The sequence below is a fragment of the Mytilus trossulus genome, chromosome 6, assembly GCF_036588685.1.
Source record: "Mytilus trossulus isolate FHL-02 chromosome 6, PNRI_Mtr1.1.1.hap1, whole genome shotgun sequence".
Taxonomy (NCBI): domain Eukaryota; kingdom Metazoa; phylum Mollusca; class Bivalvia; order Mytilida; family Mytilidae; genus Mytilus; species Mytilus trossulus.
This window is the reverse complement of record NC_086378.1, coordinates 77,255,748-77,282,080: the sequence shown is the minus strand read 5'-3', so window position 1 is coordinate 77,282,080 and position 26,333 is coordinate 77,255,748. Positions and strand designations below refer to the sequence as shown.

General features: G+C 32.8%; 2 protein-coding genes across 4 annotated transcripts in view; one reads left to right on the top strand and one right to left on the bottom strand.

The window, feature by feature from the left end:
* Positions 1 to 603: 603 nt before the first annotated feature.
* Positions 604 to 6,181, bottom strand: LOC134721902 (DNA replication complex GINS protein PSF3-like). The gene is made up of 3 exons (XM_063585186.1): positions 6,008 to 6,181; positions 2,583 to 2,857; positions 604 to 1,593 (listed from the first exon to the last, which is right to left on the bottom strand). The coding sequence occupies exons 1-3, from the start codon at positions 6,105 to 6,107 to the stop codon at positions 1,360 to 1,362; spliced, it is 609 nt and encodes a 202-aa protein (XP_063441256.1). The 5' UTR covers positions 6,108 to 6,181; the 3' UTR covers positions 604 to 1,359.
* Positions 6,182 to 17,681: 11,500 nt separating this feature from the next.
* LOC134721901 (uncharacterized) overlaps positions 17,682 to 26,333 on the top strand; it is a 33,595-nt gene continuing 24,943 nt past the window's right edge. For 2 of the 3 annotated variants that reach the window (XM_063585184.1, XM_063585180.1), the window contains exon 1: positions 17,682 to 17,772. The gene's annotated coding sequence lies outside the window, so the exon portion shown is untranslated. Of the gene's footprint in view, positions 17,773 to 17,838; positions 17,940 to 26,333 lie in introns of those variants that run through there. The other variant, XM_063585181.1, reaches the window with a different exon arrangement.

Here is a 26,333-nt window from a genome sequence, read left to right as displayed (position 1 = left end):
ACTTGATTGGCTTTCTGACTATTTTGATCTGAGCATCACAGATGGCCCTTATTTAATGGTTCCACTTGAACTGATCTTATCACAAACTAATACATGTTAACTAAGCAAAATTTTGAAAGTTAGTAGACCATGACTAAGGGGGCTGAGCCAAATTATCTCCATGTTAATGAGTTGCTTATAAAACTGAACACCAAATATCGTTGACCTACCACTAGTGGTTCTCAATAAACTGACCTAATCATAAACTAATACATGAAAACTAACCATAAGTTTCAAAGTCAATAGACCATGACTGAGGGGTAGGGTGAAATAGTCTCCATGTTAATGAGATGTAAAAATGCTAATATAACTGCATACAAAATATGATTGATCTACCACTTGTGGTTCAACATACATTTAAACTAGGCCTAATCACAAACTAAAACGTTGTAGACACTGCTGCTGGAAACAGCATACCTATGTCTCCCTTTTGACTTTATCAAGGTGAGACAAAATGAACCTGATAGAAATAAATATAGAATTTTTACTTAAACACATGCATCAATCAGAAAACTAAGAGAATAAAGCAGAAAGTATAAGCATCAAATTAAACAAAACAACGAGTTGTGAATAAATGCATTTTTTATTGTAATTCAACTACATGTATATAAAATAAAAATTGATTGAACTTGCTACAGTATAACTTAATTATTAAGTATCATCAAATAAGTCTTGTATCATTCCCCAATTTCTAAGCAGAGACAATCGGAAAAAAATGGTTAAATATCAATAATAAAGTGTTAAAGAATGTAAAAATCAAAACCGTCAACTTGTAACTGCCCTATCATTCAATATTCATCAGATATTAATACAGGTTATTTTAAGGTGCAAACTCTGCCATACACATATATTTACCTTCATTACGTAATTTGTTTAGTCTGTTTTTTGTGAAAGAAGGAGTTTTAATATCAATAGAATCATTTAAAAAAATATCAACAGTTACACTTTAAGATTATTTGCATGAACATGTATAGGAATTCAATGTCATAACCTCTTAAACAACTTTCTACATTATAAATAACTTTGTTACCATGCATTTGAAGCTCATAAATTAATTGTTGGTGTTTAATCAATCTCTGCACCATTGACTATAATAATATTGTGGGAGCCAGACAGCTATCCAATGAAATTAGTCTTTACAGAATACATTGAAGGTATTAAACAAACTTAAAAGACACTTTATTGGTGACCACATTGTCATATATACAATTGTTTTTATTTTTACCAGTGATGCATATTTCAATAGTCAACAAGATTTAAATAAGTTCATCTGATTTAAAATCAATATAAAATATATTAAATGAAAAAATTAAAATTTGGTCAAGAATCATCCATTAAAGCTCTTTTACGTTTTCTGTGACTTCTAACCATTTCTGATGTTGTTAATTTTTCTGTTTGTCTGGTTTCCCACCTTTGAAAATCGTTCAGTCCCATCTGTCCTGCTTTAAACAAACATTTCTCTGTCTCATCTAATTTCTCTGTTAATTTTGTAGTGTCTTCATTATAAGCATTCTGAGACGAGTCCATGATTTTCCTTATCCTTGTCTGAAAGCACTGGAAAAAAGAATTATTTCAATTTATTATTAGAAGTAAATGGTATGAATTTTGCAACTTTAAAACAGTTGTTTAATTTTGTATTTGAGCTGCTGTTGAATTTAAATGTAACCAAACATTTCTTTTTTGTTTAAATCAGAAACATAATAAATGTAAATTTTTGAAAAAGGGTTTAATAAGGTTTACACAGAACAAAAGCCAAATCTAAAACAACTGTAAATTAAGAAATTATTATGAGATTTTTTATAAACAAATAATTTATGTGAATAATAGAACTGGGTGAAAATTGCAATAATACATGTAAGAACTTGCAAACTGATACATGTACTTGGAACAGATCTGTATGCAGATTTTTCAAAATCACATAAATAGCAACAATCAAACCCGCATTTTTGTCCATTAATGAAATATCTTCATTATAAACATATTAAATAAATGCCTAGTAATTTCTGAATTTACAGTACCAGTAACTGTTTTGATGGAGAACTGTCTCTGTATACCCAATGTCATCATGTGTTCATTAAAAGTAATTAAATTTCTCAACAACAGCTTTCTAATAGCCATGCATACTTTGCAATGTTGATTTGCACAATTATTTGCTAAACTTAACAAATGTTAATAAAAGCTCATCGCATTTAGTATGTTTAGTTACTTTTCCTTATATTCATAATTACAAATCATACATTTATCATAAATGAAATGGACCCATCCAAACATGAAAGATAAATTTTAAAGGTCAAATGAAAAGTAACAGATACATCATTTGTACATCTACATGTACATGTATCCACAAACAAATAGAAATGTTCTTGTTTAATACATAAAAATTTATGTCCATTTGGATATCTAAAGCAGGATTGTCTGCCAAAGTATGAAACGGATATCCATTTTTCTATCTTTCCATTTGAAGGATTTTTTTTTCAATTTTTATTTTAACTTCTACATTGTATATATGCACAAATGAAGTTTTTATCATATGTTCAGTATACCTTTATTAAACTTTTTGCTACATCTGCAGTTTCTGGCAGTTCAAACTTCAGTAACTGTGACCCATAGCTATAATAGTAGGGTCCTAATTTATGGAGATCAACCACATTAGCATCTGCTGTTAATATTTCCCTATAACCTTCTCTGTACGGTCGTGGCATTTCTACACTGACAATATGACGTTTCCTGCTACACAAAGCTCTGGCCATCCAGAATGACAAATCTAGCTTGGTTCCTGGCTGTAAATCATCACTAGTAGAACTGCTATCAAGGTACCCTAAAATAGATTTGTACATTTCATTGATATTGATGGAGTAAATATGGCCTGAAACTGTTGCAAATATTACATGCACAAACTATACATTGTATACACATGTACTTGAAAAGTAAAAATAACTGTCAGATAATCATTTATTTTATCATCTTCTGCAGGGAAAAAAAGAATGCACTAAATTTGTATATTACTTCATATACCTGTATACAAGTATATATGCAGAAATTACAAATTTTCAAACCTTTCAATTTTTTGCTACATGTACATGTAGCTGTGGAACTGTAGCTCTTAAGTCCTTTCTTCGCTGGGCTTCTAAAATGTCGTATATGACAATTTGGCTAAAAATACTTTTTTGTCTCTTTGGTACATGTATTACAAAATAGCATACAGTTAAACCAATCAAAACGTTTGAAATAAGACATATTACAAAATTGCCAATGTCAGTTGTTTGTAAAGTTTGCTTACAAAATGTTGTATGAAAACTTGAAAATCGTTGTATAATGGCTTTGGTAATAAAATAATTGTATTTTTTTTTTTCTGTGAAAATAATTTATGCAGTTTCTCAGATAATGCAGAAATGTCAAGGTTGTTATTTCACTATTATCTACAAAATTGTTCCATGTTCACATACATGTACAACTTTTGGATTTTTTTCAAAACTTTCAAAGCCTGTTTGTGAGATCTATATCTTGATTTTTTTTAATTTACAACATTTTGGAAACCCAGCGCTGTTATGTTATTTTCATTACAATTTGTGGTCATATGTATGGTAAAAAAAATAACATAAGGACCTAAGAGCTACATGTATGGTTCCTCAGTTACATTTTTCTACCTATTTTAAATATTATTTATTATTTCATTAATCATGTTAATATAGGCACTGGCTACAGTTACATGGAAATGTAACAATAATAAAAATATTATTGTCACATTGGCAACTAATTGCCGTAATTCAGGGTTTGGTAAGGATCTGATTAATTACGAATGTAACAATAATAATTAGTCTATGGTTACATTGCGTTATTGTTACATTAATGCACTTCAATGTACATGATGTACGCTAGCGTAAGTCTCCAATTTTATACCAATTTCAAAATCATGTTAAACCTTCTACAGTTGTGTAACAATGTGTAACTGTTGCTTCCTTTTTTTACAATATAAGAATGAAATTACTATCACAAAATATCTACATTTGTAGACTCTGAAACAGAAAACACTGATTCTACCAGTTTCAACATGTCGGCAAATGTTTATAACATCAATTGCCTTCACAGTCATGACAGTTGTAGACTTGTATTTTTATGTTTTATTGGGTTTTTAAGATATACTAAGTTGGATATGGAAATTGGAGGTGAACATAAAATCAGTAATGGACATTAATGAAATCATATTACATTACAACCTCACATGTACATGTACTTCCAACCAAAAAAATTATGAAAATAACTAATATGATCATCCCAACAAGGAGTTTAACATGTTTAATATACAAATACTTGATCAAAGAGTAAAAACATAATTTTTCAGCTGAAGCATTGCTGCATGACAGACATTGAAAGTTTTTCAAACTTAAAAAAAAGTATAGTACATAATGGAATTGTACAGTATGAAAAACAGACGAGCATGTTGCAGCACCGCTTGTTATCTGCATATTGAATTTGTAGAAATGTAATATTGCAAATAATTTTTTTTTAAATTGTATGCAATTTTGTAAAGTTCAAGTAAACAGTCAGGGATATAACTCTATAGGGTTATTACAGGAAAATAACATACATTTGTTATTGTGGACTAAAAAATCAAAGAACTGTGATAACATATGTATGTTACATGTTTCAAAGGGACAATATACATCATAAGTTTAGTTAAAATGTATACACGTTCTATTGATATTGTCTTTGTGTATACTGAACTATTGAAAGATGTAACAGTTCACAATATTCTAATTTTGGATAGTACACCTATATGTTATCACAGAAAAAAATATGCCTGTAATAACTAAAGGGTGTTATCACAGCTTCTCTTTATCACTTTTTGCATTTGCTCAGACATAAATCATGCTTTATAAAAAATTATTTTAATTTATTTTAAGAACTAATGACCAGAGCATGTACATGTAATGAGGTTCAGCGCAAGTTTCTCAGTAATTCCCAAGTGTCTTATATAATAAGTTACATTCCTTCAATAACTTAGCCTTGTTTATATCACAGCTAAGTTAATTCCTAAATAGCCTAGTCTCATTGATTTACCATGGTTAATCAAAAATGTATAAATTCAATTTAAAAATTAATTATCAAGGCTATGCATTTAGTTTCTGCACAAAGTCTCAAGAGTTCCCAAGGGCCCACTATAGATTAAATAATTTTACATATAACAAACAAATGTTATTAAAGATTTAGAAAATTTAAGGAAAAGTATCTGTAATAACACACACAAGTTATTTTCTGTAATAACCCTATATAGTTATATCTCTGACTAGTAAAGTTTTCAAGTTTTATTGTAATACACATCACTTCTCCCTAGTCCCACGTACATTGAAGTGAATTAATGTAACAATAACGCAATGTAACCGTAGACTTGATCATTATTGTTACATTCATCGGTTATAATCTGTTCCTTACCTAACCTTGCATTCCAGCAATAAGTCTCCAATGTAACAATAATATTTTTATTATTGTTACATTTCCATGTTACCGTAGCCAGTGCCTAATTAATATTATGGGGCTGGATATACTTGGGGCCTGATGTGTGTGGGGGTAGACTTTAGGAGGGTTCAACTTGGGGCCTGATGGACTTTGGGAGGGTTCAACTTGGGGCCTGATGGACTTTGGGAGGGTTCAACTTGGGGCCTGATGTGTGTGGGCCGATAGACTTTGGGACAGACCGACTTGAGGCCAGAACGATCTGATACCATCCAGACAAAAACTGTACCTAGTACCCTGTTGTCCTAAAATATATTTTCATAGGTCACTCTGGGTTTTCAAAAAGGTACAGTATTTTTCAGACCACCTGTCTTATACTGATGGCATTAGCTCCTATTTGTGTCTCCCTTAAAACAGAGCGACAGGATCAGAGGCAAGATAAATAATTTCTCCCCTCCCCTTTTTCAAAACACCAAAAAGGTTGGTCTTTAAGGAATATTTGCGGTGTTCTTGCCTAATCTGTAAATAGGTAGTTCAACTTTGCATGGCAATCGTTCTTGTGTTGTAAGAATGTCACTAATACTGAAATAATCATCGACACTTTCACTTGTCATTTCTTTGTGTTTCAACGTTTTAAAATTCCGCGCTTCCGTCTTTTGACATTTCCGGTATGTTAAAATTGTCTAAAACCTGATTCACAGTTCCGAACTCGGTGCAGTCTGTGTGAACAAAGTTGTCCCACTAAGGACAAAGCAACAGTAGATACATTATGCATATTGATCCCGAGTGCTGTATTTTGTGGTTATGGTTTACTCATGAGCTAAAACTGCTAGAACACCAGTGACCGTAGCCATTTATTGTGTTTTTCTTTGCAGATTATAAAACTACTTGATGGTTATTTTTCATTACTAAATTTTCCTTAATCATTTTTATTAATTTAAAATTTGCACTGACCTAAGATTCTTTTTATAAAAAAGGTAATTATACTAAAGAGAAGGACAATCAAACAATCCCAATGTTAAGGTGGTACCCAACACTTTTACTAAAATTAATTTGGCTCGTTTAATTTTCATAAAATTTTGACAAAGTATTTACTTTGACCCTTTAACAAAAATTTCAAAATTTCAAAATATTTGAACCAAGCGTTTTATCAGGAAAATTACACTGGTTATATAGCAATTTGACAAACACACATTTTGATCATTGAGAAGCTTAATATTCCCATAACAACACAACGTAATTAAAACGTTTAGCTGATTTTACAGAGTTATCTCCCTGTAGTGTTAGGTACCACCTTAAACTGCTCTTTGTAATACTGAGGAAGGTGCTACCTTAAATGCCAGCATACAAAGACTATAACCTACATATTGATTGATTGTTTGTTTGCTTAACGTTCAGTGGCAAATAATTCATGCATGTTCCGGACGAATGTCCCATATATAGTTTTTGTCTAAAATAAAATAATAGGTTCAGATGAAAAATGTTTAGGGAACGATCATTAAACTTCAAAATGCTAGAGGGAGTATGTTTTTTTTTCTCAATAAAGATATTCTGATTCCCATAGTTGATAAAAATATATATTCTGATTCCCCATACTTTCTAGTGTTAAATTTTGACCAAATGATTTTGTTTTTACATCAACTTCATGTTATAATTAAGAAATAATTCCTTCATGTCATGCTCTATGCTCATTTTAACATGGGTAGGCATTATATTTGTCGATATTTACACTGAGCGTTAGTGAGGTGTAAAATGTGGTCAAATATAATGCCTACCCATGTTAAAATGAGCATAGAGTATGACATGAAGAAATTATTTCGATTCTAATATGACAAAATCAATATATTTATAGGTCGAAGCATACGAAAATACCGTAAGAATGTTTGGCTGTTCCCGTGTCATCCCCGAGGAGTCTGTATATTACATTTCATATTTGATAAGTTTAAAAACTACGAGCAGGGCAAATATATGTTGTTTGATAAAAATATATAATAAAAGTGTATGTTAGCTGCTTAAATGTAAATATTTAAAAGGATAACGATGAAAATAACGTAAATATAAACAGTAAGTCCGTGCGCATGTGTCAAACATATTTGTGTGCTCATTAGAACACGGCTTTGTTCACAAAGCGTAATAAGGACGTCATATTAGAATTTAAAGTCAGTTTTACGTCGTTGTTGTCCGAAGACACTTTTGGTTTCCGTGCAGTAACTTTAGTTAAAGTGAATGGATCTCTATGAAATTTTACCAGAAGGTTCATTACACAAAAGAAAGGTTATAATAAATTGATTTGAGTGGTTCCAACAGTTTAGGTATCAGGGTCTAAAAACATTGTATGGATTGTTTTACCACAATGTTTTAGTTTTTTTCTTAAAAAAAATACTACCTCCAATATTTGAGGGGCATTATGTTTTCTGGTATGTGCGTCCGTTGGTCCGTCTGTAATTTCATTCGTTGTACCGTTCGTCCGTCTGTTCGTTCGTTCGGTCGTCCGTCTGTTTCAGCTTAAAGTTTTTGGTCGAGGTAGTTTTTAATGAAGTGGAAGTCCAATCCACATGAAACTGATTTCACATGTTCCCTTTGATATGATCATTCTAATTTCAATGCCAAATTAGATTTTTATACCAATTTCACGGTTCACTGAACATAGAAATTGATAGTGCGAGTGGGGAATCCGACCGTGTACTGTGGACACATTGAGTGATTCTTGTTCTGCATGTTTCTTGAGAATTATTTGTTTGGCCTAGCTGGTTAGTCACTATAAAGTGTAATAATTCATATTTAGGCGCAACCCATAAAGTAGTGACCAAAAAGGTACCCGTGACTTTCACATGAGAGAAGCTTGATTTTTTTTAACACATTTTCAACATTTTTGTGGGACTATTATATGAAATTCAAGAGATATGTAGTTGCTAGACTACTGCAACTGAGATGTTCGGTCTCACCTGATACCTGTTTTCAAATAAGTCCATATTAAAGTTTGAAGGGTCCAAAATTAAAATATGACTGATTTCAACTGACATACAATACTTGGTGTTTTCTATATGCTAAATCTACATCTGCAGTTGTATCAGGCTGAGCTCGACGAAGCATTTTATTGATATTTGGTTTGTTCTTTTTTTTAAATTTTGGTCATGAAATCTATTTGTAGGTGTGAAGTTGGTAACGTGAGGATACCCTTATTGCACATATATTCACAGTTTTTTCACAAACGTTTTTTATGAACCAAACAGTTTCCATTATGTGCTTATTTTGTAGACATAACCTTTACTATATAGTTATATTTGCTTGATTTTCATTTATGAAGACATAATCTTTCAATCAATTTAATTGAGGTTTGGAGCTGGCATGTCAGTACCTACTAGTAGTCCCTTGTTAATTTATGCATCATTGTCATTGGTTATATTTATAAATTAACTGTTAACAAAATTTCGAATTTTTGAAATACTAATGCTTTTCTACCTCAGACATAGATTACCTTGGCTGGATTTGGCAAAACTTTTAGGAATTTTGGTCCTCAATGCTCTTCAACTTCGTACTTTTTTTTGGCCTTTTTAACTTTTTGGGATTCGAGCATCACTGATGAGTCTTTTATAGACGAAACACGAGTCTGGCGTAAATACAAAATTTTGTCTCGATATCAGCTATGATGAGTTTATTTGCTTAGTTTCTTTTTACACTTTTTCTGACATCGGACTTTTTTTAAACCGAGTTCTTCTATGAGTATTGTGTGTTTCTTTATTCTACATTGACTAGATGTATAGGGGGAGGTTGAGATGTGACAAAACATGGTTAAGAGGTCAGCCGAAGCCAACCCCAAGGTGTGTTTTTTTCCGCGTTCGGTTATTGTCTGCTCTTCAGTGGTCGGGTTGTTGTCACTTTAACATATTTTCATTCTCAATTTCAAAGTAATGGTAATTTTCGTCGATTACACTACAAAGTAATCGACCCCATTTCTGATTTGATATTGGGAGGAAAATAACAAATGAGAAAATAGTTCAAAATATACAATCTAATTAAAATACAGATTTCAAAATACAAACTGTGTTAATCAATGCATGCATCAACGGAACTCGGGTCATTGTGGAAGGACGACCGACTAGATGAGGGTCTTCAATGGAACTCAGGCTATTGTGGGAGAACGGCCGACTGAATGACGGTCTTCAATGGAACTCGGGCAATGTGGAAGGATGACCGACTGGATGAGGGTCTTTAATGGAACTCAGTCTATTGTGGTAGATCGGTCGACTGGATGAGTCTTCAATGGAACTCGGCCTATTGTGGAAGAACGGCCGACAGGATGAGGATATTGATTTGTCTTCTTTCCTGTTTTCTTTAACTTTGTATGCCTTTTTACTTTTTCCTTGCCAGTATCTTAAGCTGTTACATGATACAAACAATGGTCACAACACATGAACAAAACCAAGAAATCATGAATTAAAGTCATAAGAAACCTCAAATCAAAAATAATAATGCATATGTTTTTTATAACTCAATGGATAGTTTTCATTATAAAACTTATGTACATATACTTTTTTCTGAGGAAATTCTTTAATTTATTCATATTTAGAAGAAGTTTACTTTATTTCAATTGCTTGCTTCCAGCTTCCAGCAAGCAATTCCCCCGACATATTTTCCGTATGCAAAGTGACCTCAGTGTGAACCACCTCGTAAAAATCCGGTGATCACAATACGCATGAATGTCCTCAAAATAAACTATTATCTGAATTTACATGTTAAACACGTGCTCAATTTCCATGCTTTTTGTTGATTTTATGTCGATTGTTGACAAACAGGGGACAATCGTTAAACTTCGGATTCAAAACATGAACTTTAATTACCTGCCATATTTTCACACCAACACTGGCCAATTTAAAAAAAAATGACGATTATACGAAATTTACACGAAAAAAATGAGAAATTCGTGCACAGAAGACTAAGTTTATGATGTTTGTATGCATCGGTTCAAGAATTGGAAGAACATTATTTTTCACCGGTCACTCGTTTCTTATGACTTTAAGATCACGGCCGACATTCGGCTAACCGAGAGATAGGTCGGTTAATCTATATTGAGTATGCGGCTATATCGGCGGTGGGTCTGTTAATCGGGTTGGTTATACGTCTGTTAAGAGTAAAACTCACAATTTAATGTTAAACTCTGTTAAATATACAGATGTTTTTGCATATTATGAAAATCACATCAAAAAAAAGAAAAGTGTCTGACAAAATGATATCTATCATAGAACATTTTCCAATATTAAAAAAAATGCATAGCCTGCGCAATTTTAAGTAAAACGAAAAGGCGTCGCGCAAGTATGTGGTTTTTATGCTTGTACGCATAGCAATATTTTAGATAAAAGGCCACAACCATTTTTAGATATGATTTAAAGGACACAAGGTAGTACTTTGGTTCTAAAAAGTCAATTGTCGTTGATAAATATTTCATAATTGTTATATAAGTTGAGTTATACCACATTTTAATGAATATTAGGGGAATACAGTCTGTTAATGGGTTGGACAATTTAAATCGTGTCAGTTAAGAGTTATTTAGCCACGACAATAGTCTTAATACCTTGAGTTTATATTTTCACATTGAACAAAAATGAGATGTACCTGTGACGAAAAAATTAGAATACGGTGCAACAGTATCCTTATAGAAAGAGCACTTTTATTCTATTTTTTTTCTCTGCATTTCATTAAAAGGGTGTGTCACTTCAAATTAGCGTTATATGGACTGATTGACCGCTCGAATTCGCATGAATTTATTATTTACGCCAAGTTATCAATCAGCCTTATTTTTGTTTGTTTTACCTTATGCTGGCGTCACACATTGGCGGATAGACCGGCGTGCACCAAAGGTTCAGAGAAAACTGACAAATATAAAAAAGAAGATGTGGTATGATTGCCAATGAGACAACTATCTACAAACGACCAAAATGACACAAATATTAACAACACCGTACGGCCTTCAACAATGAATAAAGCCCATTATGCATAGTCAGTTATGAAAGGCCCCGATAAGACAATGTAAAACAATTCAAACAAGAAAACTAACGGCCTTATTTATGTAAAAAAAAAATGAACGAAAAACAAATATGTAACACATAAACAAACGACAACCACTGAATTACAGCCCTTGGGACAGGTACATACATAAATAATGTAGCGGGGTTAAACATATTAGCGGGATCCCTAACCTGGGACAGTGGTATAACAGTACAACATAAGAACGAACTATAAAAATCAGTTGAAAAAGGCTTAACTCATCAGATAGACAAAAAATACAATTGGACGTGGTCTATACGTTAGTTGCACGCCATAAGAATGCTTAGAAACGTCGCACGCTACTGGTGTTACTTTGGTGAAATCATGGACAAGACACATTCATCTTGTTAATTTTTAAACATAAACAATGATATTATAAAGTGTTGTATATCATTTTAAAGCTTTTAAACTCTTCTTTCAGATTATTACAATTTTGTATATGTAACAGACCATTTTCATTAATAAAAACTCAATAAAACCTTTATTTTGCAATATGATTTCCTTGTCCCGCGTTACACTTTTAGTTTTGTGAAATTCTGAATACCGTAAAAAACATATAATCTTTTTTACCAAACGATATAAAAGTTTGTCTAGAACAAGCAATTTATAAGTGGGCGATGACGTACTGTCGATTTTTCTCTCTCGAAAAGACGGAAATATAAGAAAAAGGGATCAAAATGATACAAATTATGTGTCCCATGCAAAAAAGGTTGCCTTAATTTTTTATAAATTGTCCCAAAAAGGGAATTCCAGAGCAATCCCGGAGTCGAAAGTAAATAATTCTTATACTAGTATTTTGTACAAAGATCACACTTTCACCTCATGCAATAATCAGGAAATTTTAAAACATATTCTTTTTATTCGAGTTGATTAGCAATGTCCGACATTTTGTCCCCTTCAAACCAAATTTAACGTAGGGTTACGTTTTCTGTGTTTTCAGGATGTTTATTTAATACAGTGCCATTCGCTACATATTTTTTTTTATAATGGATAAAAGTACAAACATTTATCTCTATTTTAATACTAAATTCCCATAAATTATATCTAATATACAAGATATCAGATAAAACTAAAATGTCCGATACAATGTCCCCACATACGATTTTGACGTTATTTTTAATAAAATATGCTTCTAACGTTCCGTCCAATTGTCATGATTGCACTTTTCACAGACGATTTGGAATACGGCTATTTTATTTTGTTGCTTAATAAAAAAACTTTAAAATTAATGTTTTATTTTGAAGCTCTTCCGATTCACAAAGAAGGGGTGGGGAGACTCGGAGATTTCCTCGCGGAACTGAAGTGTTTTCCGGACTATAATAGTCGGATCCGCTAGAATACAAATTAACAGATAAAAACAGCTATAATAATTGTTCCCGCTAATTCCTTTGCATATATTCAAGTTGTGCAGAACTGCCATGCTAGATATGCCGTAGTCCTTTTGCCTTGACATTCTGGAGTGCAAAAATGAATGCATTTGCAGTGCATAGTTTATCCATAAAAAAAGAAATCGATTGCCCTTATAATTAAAATGTATACAATTAAATGGTTTTAATTCAAGTTACTTTTTTATTTTTAATTTGTTAATAAAACTAAAGCTTAACATCTTTTATCTAAGAAAAAATTCCTTCTTAGGAAAAAAATCGATCCTTTTAAATTTATTGTAAAAAGCCATCTGAACAACATGCATTCCAACGTTTTTATTTTGTCTTACGTCTTTGAGTGTGTAACGTTAGGTGACACCAGTATCGTGCGACGTTTCTTAGCAATCGTTCAAAGCTCGTTGCATAAGTTTGAAGAACGTCGAAATACAAAGGTTAATTTGAGAAAGGAAATGGGGAATGTGTCAAAGCGACAACAACCCGACCATAGAACAGGCAACAGACAAAGGCTACCAATGGGTCTTCAATGTTGAGAGAAACTCCCGCACCCGTAGGCGTCCTTCAGCTGGCCCCTTAAAAATATGTATACTAGTACTAACAGTGATATTGGACGTCATAATAAACTCCGAATTATACACTAAAAACTAAAATTAAAAATCATATAACTAAAGACTCTCAAAGGCCAGAGGCTCCTGACTTGGGACAGGCGCAAAATTGCGGAGGGGAAAAACATGTTTATGAGATATCAACCCTCCCCCTATACCTTTAGCCTCTGAACGAAAGTAAATACGCTTGATGAACGCTACAACCCGAGGAAAGTTTTATGCAGCATAAAAAGCATACAACATACGCCAACATACGTTTCTTGAACGCCGGATAAACGCTTAGCCTTAGGTACGTTGTACACTTCTAGTACGCCCAATACACGCTTAAAGTATATTGGCAGCGTAAATGATTTTTAACACGCCGGATCTATAGGCTGATGTGTGACACCGGTATTAGTTGTATTTCCTCAATGCTTTTCAACTTTGTTTTTGGCCTTTCGAACAATTTTTTTCGAACGTCTTTGATGAGTTTTTCGTAGACGAAACGCGTGTCTGGCGTAAATATCAAATTTAAATCCTGGTATCTATGAGGAGTTTATTTCCGGTATGTATTTTCCTTTGTATCGGAGTCATCATTCTCATTTTCTGCCGCCTAAGGAAATGTCTGTACCAATTAAGTTCTAAACCGTGGTTATAAACAAGATATAGACATAAGTAGTTTTTTTTTATATTAGTGTTGGGTGCTGATTTAAAGTTAAACATCAAGACAATTTTATATTCCTATAAATCACAATAAATGCATAATATTAATTTCATTTTTCGAGTAATAATGTATTCCTATGATATCGTAAGTCAATTAGCCGACTCACAGTCCACAAACGTGCTTGTTTTTCAATCGAGTGACCTTCAAGGTGGTGTAGAGAAAGGTTGATGTTGAAAGGTTTGTCTATATTTGTTTGCATTATAAACACTAGAACACACCCGTGATATCGCAGGTCTGTGACTAAATTAAAATATATAATTATGCGCAAGTCTTATTTTAGTATTAGTATTGACATCTGATAAAGTCATGCCGATTATAAGATACACACTGTTCTCTGCTTTCAAGTTTTCTGTTTGAACCCGTCGAACTGGAACTTATCAATTATTGGTAATATTAATTATTTGGAAAACAAAAGGTCCTGGAATGGAGCATTTTTTAATCAACAGCATTGTCCTATATTAGTTATAAATAAAGTTGAATTCTTTGATTCGCTGTTTTAATTACGTCTTGCCTGCTAACAAATTGAAAACTGTACCTTTACGCCTTATTTTTTGTCAATATTTTTAGTATTTGTATTGTTATCTTAGAAAGTCTTACTGATTAAAATACTACAATAGGTAACAATCTGACAATTAAGTAGTGTCAATCCTGTGATTATGACCCGTGTATATAGCATATTAATCATGAATACACCGTTTGGTGGTGCACCTGTCAGATGTGGAACGTACATATAAGGTAATAGGTAACAGGTGAATATACTATTGGTATCGGTATCGGACTCGACCCGGAACTTCCTAATTATTGGCAATATTAATTACGTGGAAAACAAAAGGGCCTGGAGTGGTGTAATTTTTAATCTACACCTTTGTACTATATTAGTTATATATAAAGTTGAATTCTTTGATTCGTCGTTTTAACGTGATGACGGCTGACAAATTGGACCTCGTAATTTTAGTATTATAGATATTTCAGTTCATTTGATAAAAAAAAAATCAAAACATTACGAAGTTTATCTTTGATTTATGTTCTTGTTTTAAATATGTAAATGACAAATTGATGCCATTCACATCAATGAAACAGAATCCACATGATATATGCGACCATTCTTTGATAAAAATAATATTACTCTGATTTTACACTTTTTAAAATCATTTCTATCAATTTTCAGATTCTATTGTCTAAACTTATGTTTCATTGTTCATGTGTTGTTTCCATTTATTCTAGCCACTAATCTTGAGCCTATCTCTTTATTCAGATAACACCCCATATAGCAATTAAATTATACTTGTAATGTCATTCATAACTCTTAACAGACCAATTAACAGACCGAGTTTTATACATCCGACCCATCATAACAGACCATATTTTTATCAAAAATTGATTTATGTCACCAAAATACAGTTTTTCGTGTAGATTTTTCACATATTGATGTTAATATGGTAAACAAACATAATGCCAGTCTTTTTTTCGATGTTCAACAGATTGCATGCAAGTAAACTCAACCAACTTGTCATTTTTGTGTACATTTTGTGTGTGTAAAATGTGTATAAATTTACTGATGAGTAACACTCGCCTTTTTATTTTATAGATCGTTTATTGAGGCTAGAAAAAAAAAATACACCACTGGATTCGGTACTCCAAATCATTTTGTCAGACATGCATAGTTTTTATGATATAAATATAATTAAAAAGTTATACAATGAAACATAATGACCTTGCACTGTTTTTCACGATAACACTTTAGCCAACCCGATTAACAGACCCACCGCCGATATAGCCGTATACTCAATATAGATTAACCGACCTATCTCTCGGTTAGCCGAGTGTCGGCCGTGAAGATTGAATTCTTACATTCTTACTTACTCAAATGTCGGGTATCCGCTGATCATGACGTGTAAGACATGCTATTGATTTATAATCATACTACATAGAAAATGATTGTATAAGGAAGCCAGACAACACTCAATGACATACGTTATCTAAAATGATGTTTTATTTCCACGTAAATCACGAAAAAAGTGGCTGCATGTGACTTAATTAGAGCAAGGTATAGTAATATTTAATTCGAAACAACAAATCCGTAATTTTCCTGTTTTTATAAACATTCAGGACAATTTAAGTTTACATATCAACAATTTTCATTTATACTTATGTTGTATTGTTAGACAGCTGCATGAGGTTATCTAGTGCTCAAGTCTTAAAATACGGCAAATATATCAAAACTCGGTACATTCTTCTAGTTTCTGTTTAAGTCAGGAACTTGTAATCCAGTGTTTATAGTGTTGTCGATGTCTGTCAAGGGCTTATTGTTAAGGTTACTTTAGTAATTATTTTGTCATGATTATGTTTTTTTTTTTATTATATCGTTATGTGATTTACATTTTGTCTCATGGTTGAAGGTTGTACGGTGACTTCTTATTGGCTATTTGGATTATATGGACTCAATTTGTAAATTAAGAATAAGTGCTCACTCTTTAAAAATTGAGACAGACAGATATTCAAAAAAGCATATAGAAAGATCTGAGCGTCTTTGTACTAATTGCTCACTTGGTAAAGTTGAAGATGAGCTTCATTTTTTATTAGAATGTCATCTTTATATAGTCAAAGGGACGATTTTTTTCAAGACATTTCTAACAATTGTTATAATTTTATAAACTTAAATAAATCTTCTAAATTTTTATGGCTCTTGACCCAAGAAAATGTTACCCTTATGGAAAAACTAGGTTGTTATATTTGTGACTGTTTTGAATTAAGGAGATCAGGCATGAACACTGACATTTAGTCAAGTAAATAATTTGAAAATAAATACATTAACATGTATAATGTAATTTTATTATTCTTTTATTCAAAATATATATGTGGTTTTTAGCTTGATTCTGACCAATGCTTATATTCCAATTATATATGTATATGCCTCTATTATTGCTGTTGTTACTAATTATGTAAATCAATTGTATCTGATTTTATGCCCTTTATGGGCCCTGTAATTTGGGAAATACAAATATTCTATTCTATTCTATTCTATGGACTCTGGTGGATAACTTAATCTTTTTTTGGGCAACCATTCCACAGCTCCTAAATTCAAATCTTATAATCATGTCAATTTCAAATAATTGATTATAAATTTCGTTTAGTCGAGTTTCTTAATGTATAAAATATTCAATGAATAATTAAACCCGATGATTAGATAAAAATATCACGTTATTTGCAGTTATAAATTAGAAGTAATTGTTAATATTCTTCTTCATAACATCGAGGTTTTCAGCCGATGACTTGTCCGACACTGATGTGAACAGCTGCAGGCTTGACGGTTGGTATGGTAGCAAACTTTGACTGCAATGCCAAATAGATATAGGAAGAATGTACACATGTACATATTATGTGTCCTTTTAAGTCACTTGAATTTTCAAATAAAATCAAATAGATACAAAGATTTCCGAGAATTTTTTTTTTAGACCAACACCATAACTTGAACGGGTAATAGTTCGGAACCGAAACACTTTATTTAAAGTTTTCGTAAGTTCCTGTTTACGTCAAACACGTGGTAAGTTTGTATACATCTTTATTTCGCTTGTAATTATTATCAATTAATAAAGAATTAAGTGGAAAGTTTTATCTATAACCTTCATTTTTTAACCAGATTAGGGTATTGAAGGAGGGAAAACTCTTAGGAACCCGAAGTTAACCTGCATATGACACCACTGTTCTGAAGTAATGGCAGATAAGACAATGGATATCCCATTCATATGCCTCTATCGTAAAACAGGGGGGTCCAACCCTAACGCCAACTGCCAAGCGTCACAGAAAAAAAAACCAAAAAATATACTGCCTTTTTAGCTCACCTGTCCCGAAGGGACAAGTGAGCTTATGCCATCACTTGGCGTCCGTCGTCGTCCGTTGTCTGTCGTCTGTCGCCCGTCGTCCGTCGTCTGTCGTCGTAAACTATTTCAAGAATCTTCTCCTCTGAAACTACTGGGCCAAATACTTTCAAACTTTAACTGAATGTTCCTTAGGGTATCTAATTTATAAATTGTATCCGAAGTTTGATCTATCAACAAACATGGTCGCCATTGCTAAAAATAGAACATAGGGGGCAAATGCAGTTTTTGGCTTATAACTCAAAAACCAAAGCATTTAGAGCAAATCTGACATGGGGTAATATTTATTATCAGGTCAAGATCTATCTGCCCTGAAATTTTCAGATGAATCAGAAGACAACCCGTTGTTGGGTTGCTGCCCCTGAATTGGTAATTTTAAGGAAATTTTGCTGTTTTTGGTTTTTATCTTGAATATTATTATAGAAAGAGATAAACTGTAAACAGGAATAATGTTCAGCAAAGTAAGATCTTCAAATAAGTCAACATGACGGAAATGGTCAGTTGACCCCTTTAGGAGTTATTGCCCTTTATAGTCAATTTTTAACCATTTTTCGTAAATCTTAGTAATCTTTTACAAAAATCTTCTCCTCTGAAACTACTGGGCAAAATACTTTCAAACTTTAACTGAATGTTCCTTAGGGTATCTAGTTTGTAAATTGTATCCGAAGTTATGATCTATCAACAAACATGGTCGCCATTGCTAAAAATAGAACATAGGGGTCAAATGCAGTTTTTGGCTTATAACTCAAAAACCAAAGCATTTAGAGCAAATCTGACATGGGGTTAAATTGTTTATCAGGTCAAGATCTACAATGTATCTGCCCTGAAATTTTCAGATGAATCAGACAACCTGTTGTTGGGTTGCTGCCCCTGAATTGATAATTTTAAGGAAATTTTGCTGTTTTTGTTTATTATCTTGAATATAATTATAGATAGAAATAAACTGTAAACAGCAATGATGTTCAGCAAAGTAAGATCTTCAATTAAGTCAATTTGACCAAAATTGTCAATTGACCCCTTAAGGAGTTATTGCCCTTTAAGGACTTTTTTCGCAATTTGTTCATCATGTTGACTTACTTTAAAAAAATCTTCTCCTTTGAAACTGCTGTATCAATTTCAGCCAAACTTAAGCTAAATGAGTTTCAGAGTATTTAGTATAAATTTTATATTTAATTTCCTTGTATGTCAAGAAACATAGCTACTATGGCTAAAATAGAACATAGGAGAAAAATGATTATTTTTTTTGGCTTTTGAAGAAAATAGGACGATCCAAAAAACATTTAAATAAATTGAAAAGCCAAAATAATCATTGATGAGAGATTTAACCAAAAGAATTAAGGTGAGCGATTCAGGCTCTTGAGAGCCTCTTGTTTAAAACACGTCATATTTGCAAGATTTGGACTACATGAACATGTATTCAAGTACATGCTCATTTTTGTATACATACAGTGGAGATCACTTCTAACCTCTCATTAAATCTGTCAGAATCTGTCAGGAGAACTGTTCTAGGACAGTACGTAGAACTGTCAGCCTGACACCTTTTAGTCAGTTCTAGGTTAGAACTGTTCTAGCTAGAACTGATTTGGTCAGTTCTACCTAGAACTGATTTGGACAGTTCTACCTAGAACTGATCCTGACAGTTCTACCCTAGAACTGATTTGGACAGTTCTACCTAGAACTGATCCTGACAGTTCTACTCTAGAACAGTTTTAGTCAGTTCTACTTCTAGAACAGTTCTGATTACAAATTCTACGGCTAGAATTGATTTATAAAGTCTACGGCTAGAATTGATTTATAAATTCTACGGCTAGAATTGATTTATAAATTCTACGGCTAGAATTGATTTTTAAATCCGACGGCAAATATTGATTTATAAATTCTACGTCTAGAATTGATTTATATGTTTTAAGAACTCTTTGTCTAAATATAAAGGCTTCGGCAAAATAGCGATTAATATTATAAAGAGTTTTGCTATTTTGCCGGTTTTATTTCAAATTTTTCGTCGGCAAGAGGACATGTTTAACCCCGTCATATTCTGCATGTATGTGACTGTTCCAAGTCTAGAGCCTGTTATTCAGTGATTTTCTTTTGTTGATGTGTTACATAAATTATTTGTTTTTCTTTCATTTTTGAACATAGATTAAGCCGTTAATATTGGGAAAAGTGGGGGCATTTTTATTTCAATTGTTTTACATTTGTCATTTGGGGAGTCAGGATGGCTCATTTTACATAAAAAAAATTATCTGACCTTAATCTTTGTGTAAAATGTTATTCTGGCCCAAACCACCAGGGACGGATCCAGCAGTTTTAAAAGGGGGGGGGGTCCAACTAAATGTCCTCATTCAAATGCATTGATCGTCAAAAAGGAGGTCCCCCACCGCTCTGGATCTGCCATTGAGTCACTATCAACTTAAACTGATCATATTTGATTTCATCATATAAATCTATATACATTTAGCTGCAAACTGTAGGAATCCAGTTTATCTTTAGGCAAGGATACCAATTATATTGGAAAACATTAATGATTTCAAAATTTTATTTGCACTCAATTTATGATAGTACTAGCATGTCCTCTTTATTTTTAAAATATTGAATTGTAAACAAATGTGATATCTTTTTACAAGTAGTTTTCAAACCTTAGACGGACCTGTTATACAAAAATCTTTTGACCGCATCAATCTAAACTGACCTTATTTGCTCTTTCTTCCTGCAAATCTATATAGCTGCACAGTAATTTAGTTATAAATTTAGGTCAAGAGGGACTGTAATATACATTTACAGCAATATTGGAAAACAATGACCTCAAAATTTTGTTCACATGAATTTAAAGTGCTAGCATGACCTCTTTTTATTCAAAGTATTGAATCGTAAACAAATATCAGTAGTTTTCATACTTCAGACTGAGTCGTGTAATAAAATATTTTGACTGCACCAATCTAAACTGACCTTATTTGCTCTTTCTTTCTACAAATCTGCTTAGTATATAGCTGCACAGTAATTCAGTTATAATTTTAGGTCAAGAGGGACTATAATATACAAGTTACAGCAATATTGGAAAACAATGACCTCAAAATTTTGTTCGCATGAATTTATAGTGCCAGCATATCCTCTTTTTATTCAAAGTATTGAATCATAAACAAATATCAGTAGTTTTCATACTTCAGACTGAGTCGTGTAATAAATTGTTTGACCGCATCAACCAAAAATAACCATATTTTCTTTTTTTTTATGCAAGTCTATATAGTTGGACAGTACATCAGTTATAATTTTAGGTCCAGAGGGATTGTAGTTTATAAATAACTGCAATATATTGGAAATCAACAACCACAAAAAAAAATCGCATTGATTGAGAGTGCCATCATTTCCTACTTTTATTCAAAATATCGCATCAGAAACAAACATCAGCTAGTTTTCATAGCTCAGACTGACTCATTGAACAAAAATATGAGTCTGGGCAACAACAACCCAACCATAGAGCAGACAACAACCGATCACGATGGATTGTATAATTCAAATGACAGCGTGTCCTCTTTTTATTCAAAATATTGAATTGTTAACAAATTTCAGAAGTTTCAATATATCAGACTGAGTCGTTTTAATAACAAAATTATTTGATTGCATCAACCAAAACTGGACGCTTCCTAAAAACACTGGCTGAGTCTTGTTATCATTATAACTTTCCCTCAGTTTTCCAAAAGAAGCCGAAAACATGCTTCACCGGACATTCACTTTCGTTTTAATTCAATGTATGTTGTGAAAAATCCTGAGCAAGCGAAAAAAATATGACTACATGACACACGCTATTTGGATAAACACAGAGAAGATCGAAATGTTTACAAAAACATGTGTACCTATTGAGCAACGGAAAACTCAAACAGGGACCCATTTCAGCTACTTGATGCAGGGATCTATTTTTAGAATGACAGGAAATTTCCAATTATAAATATTATAAGAATAGTTTACGCGACGACTGTAAATAGATAAGGGTAAATAACCCAAACGATAGCCAATAAAAGGGTTGAGAACTCATGGTTTTGACATATAATTGGGTTTTCCGTTGAATTAATTGGGTTGTTGAACCCCTCAATGTAAATTTTGATCAGTAAAAATATAGAAAAATCCGCTATTATATATAGTAAAGTAATTGGAACTGATTCTTTCTTCTAAATTCTAAAGTGCCCTTCCTGCAGTGACGTCATTTAGAACTGTTCTTCAGTCCTGACTGATTTGGTCAGTTCTGCTGACAGTTCTACAGTTAGAACTGATTTGGTCAGTTCTACCTAGAACAGTTTTAGACAGTTCTACCCTAGAACTGATCCTGACAGTTCTACCTAGAACTGATTTAGTCAGTTCTACCTAGAACTGATCCTGACAGTTCTACCTAGAACAGTTCTAGGGTAGAACTGTTCTAGCTAGAACTGTTCTAGGACAGGTTAGAACAGTTCTATGACAGATTATTCTGACAGTTCTAATGAGAGGTTAGAACTGATCTCCACTGTACTAGGTATGGGTGTTGAAAGTTGAAACACTATACGAAATAATATCACAGGATTTTATAGTCCGAGATTACTCTGATGTCCAACGGCTGTTTTGCCAGACAAGCTGGGGCCGTGGGACGTCAGAGCTCGTCCCATACCAACAAGTGGATATTAAAATATAGCCTTTTAACAGTTCATATTTGCAAGATTTGGACTACATGTACATGTATTCAAGTACATGCTCATTTTTTGTATACATACTAGGTCATTTGTAGGTATGGGTGTTGAAAGTTAACACTACGAAATAAATTATATCATAGGATTTTATAGTCCGAGATTACTCTGATATCCAATGGCTGTTTTGCAAGACAAGCTGGGGCCGTGGGACATCAGAGCTCGTCCCATATCAAAAAGTGGATATTAAAATATAGGATAGCCTTTTAACACGTCATATTTGCAAGATTTGGACTACATGTACATGTATTCAAGTACATGCTCATTTTGTGTATACATACTAGGTAAGGGTGTTGAAAGTTAACACTACGAAATAATATCATAGGATTTTATTGTCCGAGATTACTCTGATGTCCAACGACTGTTTTGCCAGACAAGCTGGGGCCTTCGGACGTCAGAGCTCGTACCATATCAAAAAGTGGATATTAAAATATAGTATAGCCTTTTAACACGTCATATTTGCAAGATTTGGACTACATGTACATGTATTCAAGTACATGCTCATTTTGTGTATACATACTAGGTAAGGGTGTTGAAAGTTAAACACTACGAAATAATATCATAGGATTTTATTGTCCGAGATTACTCTGATGTCCAACGGCTGTTTTGCCAGACAAGCTCGGGCCTTCGGACGTCAGAGCTCGTCCCATATCAAAAAGTGGATATTAAAATATAGCCTTTTAACAGGTCATATTTGCAAGATTTGGACTACATGTACATGTATTCAAGTACATGCTCATTTTTGCATACATACTAGGTAAGGGTGTTGAAAGTAAACACTACGAAATAATATCATAGGATTTTATTGTCCGAGATTACTCTGATGTCCAACAGTTGTTTTACCAGACATTAGCTGGGGCCGTGCTTGTCCCAGCTTGCCTGGCAAAACAGCCGTTGGACATCAGAGTAATCTCGGACTAAGGAATTTAATGATTTATTTTATAGAAAGAATTAATTTTCATGACTTTTATTAAATTTGTAATATTTTAGTCTTTTCAAAACAAGCAAACCGTACTACAATTGTCATGATTTTAATCTGACATTACTATAAACAGAATCTCCGGTAATCAATTTTGTAATCAACTGAGGTTCTCAATAATCACATTTTCTATCCTCAGTTTGATTGAAGTCGTATAGTTCCCCTTGAACATGCCAGAGTTGAAATGAACAATTTACAGAATAGAGTAAAGACATATTTGAAAATATGTTCATCTTATAAAATGACAAATTTCCTAAAATCCAGAAGGATGGTGATTCGGGAGCAAGAGCCTATCTTGTACCCATTCCTTTACCCTCAGACAAAACAGAAGTTTAATGATTCAGGACTTTGATTCTTTTGTTCCATATTATTTTAGTAAAATACTGGTACTAAACATGCAAATTTTTTGGTTGAATTAAGTCTGACAATTGATATTTTATCGTGTGTTTTTCTATGTTGTGATGTAATACTATTGTTTCAGAAAAAATGAGAAGGTTTGGATCCATTAAAACGTTTAATCCCGCTGCAAATGTTTGCACCTGTCCTAAGTCAGGAATCTGATGTACAGTAGTTGTCGTTTGTTTATGTAATATATACGTGTTTCTCGTTTTGTTTATATAGATTAGACCGTTGGTTTCCCATTTGAACGGTTTTACACTAGTAATTTTGGGGCCCTTTATAGCTTGTTGTTCGGTGTGAGCCAAGGCTCCGTGTTGAAGGCCGTACTTTAACCTATAATGGTTTACTTTTTAAATTGTTACTTGGATGGAGAGTTGTCTCATTGGCACTCACACCACATCTTCCTATACATGTATCTATATAAAGTTAAATTTGTAAATTTCGGAATAACATCTTTCATGTCTTTAAAAAGCTAAATTGTATGTGATTTTTAATTTCGATGTTTTCTCAATAACAGAAGAAAAATTTGTTTTTCTACCAATATTACTGCCTCAGACTAACTATATATGTCTTCCTAGTCAGCAAAAGAGTTTGACAGAGCGCTTGTTTCCTATTTCATTTCCTACATACGACAATTACCAAACAGTTCTAAATATAAGCTGCGACTTGCTTCCCTTGTATTGTGTGGAAAATGAAAAAGAAAAGAAAGAAAAAGAGGGCTGCATACCAGTGGCGGACCCAGAACTTTTCCTTGGGGGGGGGGGGGGGGGGGGGGCTGACTGACCTAAGGGGTGCCCGCTCCAGTCATGCTTCAGTGATCCTTTTATGTCAGCTGTATTTTGAAAGACAAATGTATTAACTAGCTAATGAGCATCAGTTATTGATCTTGTCTGCATTGATTAAACTTAAAACTGTTGTCTGATCGGTTGTCAGGTGGAATTTCGAAAATTCATAAAAAAATTCTAATTAAATATTTCGTGGAAGGGCAGACCAGATTTTTTTAGTGGTTGAATACTATAAACTCTATTTACCATGTTTATCACACAAAATTATAATTTTTCGAAGATGTGCATTTTCATCATCCAACTTGAAAGACTGTCGTCAAGTACTTTCAGTAAAAAAAAATAGCTATTCGAACACACCTACTCCGTTTTTGTGATTTATTAGATAGGTATTTCACTTGACCCATATATTTCATCTTTTAGTTCTGTGATTTTTTTATGTTATAAAGCTTAAGTCAACCTGTAGCTTTGATATATAAAAATTGGTAGGTCTTTTCACCACCGAACACCACCGCACGCCGCTGAACACCACAAAAGATTAGTATTTTGTCTTTTATCGTTATCAATGTGAATTAAATATAATATTGAAGTTATTAAATCAACAATCAGAAGATTTAAAGTCCAAATATCTTCAGAAAACAGAAAGGAAGAGTCATATATAACACCCCACTTTTTGAACTCCGCTGACCCTCATGGACACCTCAAATATACTTTTTCCCATTGTTTCTTCTAACTCTTCTATAAAATAGTTGTACCAATAATAATAAGAGAGAAAAATATCAAAATCTAACCAATGAACAGAGATACAGGATACTTGAACTGATTACTAATTATGAATACATATATTTGAATTTTATAACACACACACAATGTAATCCGGAAAGTGATGAATCCGAAGATTTTATATTTAAATTGATTTTCAATTTTAACATGATGCCCATAAAAATCGAAAAATTGATTAAATTATATGCAATTTAATTTATTTTATCGTTTTATTGTATAATATCAAAGTTTTTCTTAGTGGTTGGTGGATTTTCAGGTGTTTAGTGGTGTGCGGTGGTGTTCGGTGGTGAAAAGACCCACCCCATAGAAATTATAGAATCTGAAGTGAGACGATGTATGAAATATTCTTGCTTTGTATAATATCAAGACGAAATATTCAACTCAAACACGCCCTAACATAAAAAGGTGCACTCGATTCTCTCTTTTTGATGCAATTGTTACCCATTTTGGGGATTTTTTTCTCGTGTCACAAAGTGGAAGGGCAGACACGAAAATTACTGAACTAATAGATTGATATGTTTTCCGTCCGTGGTAAATTATTTTAACAATTCGGAGGTTATGCATTTTCATCA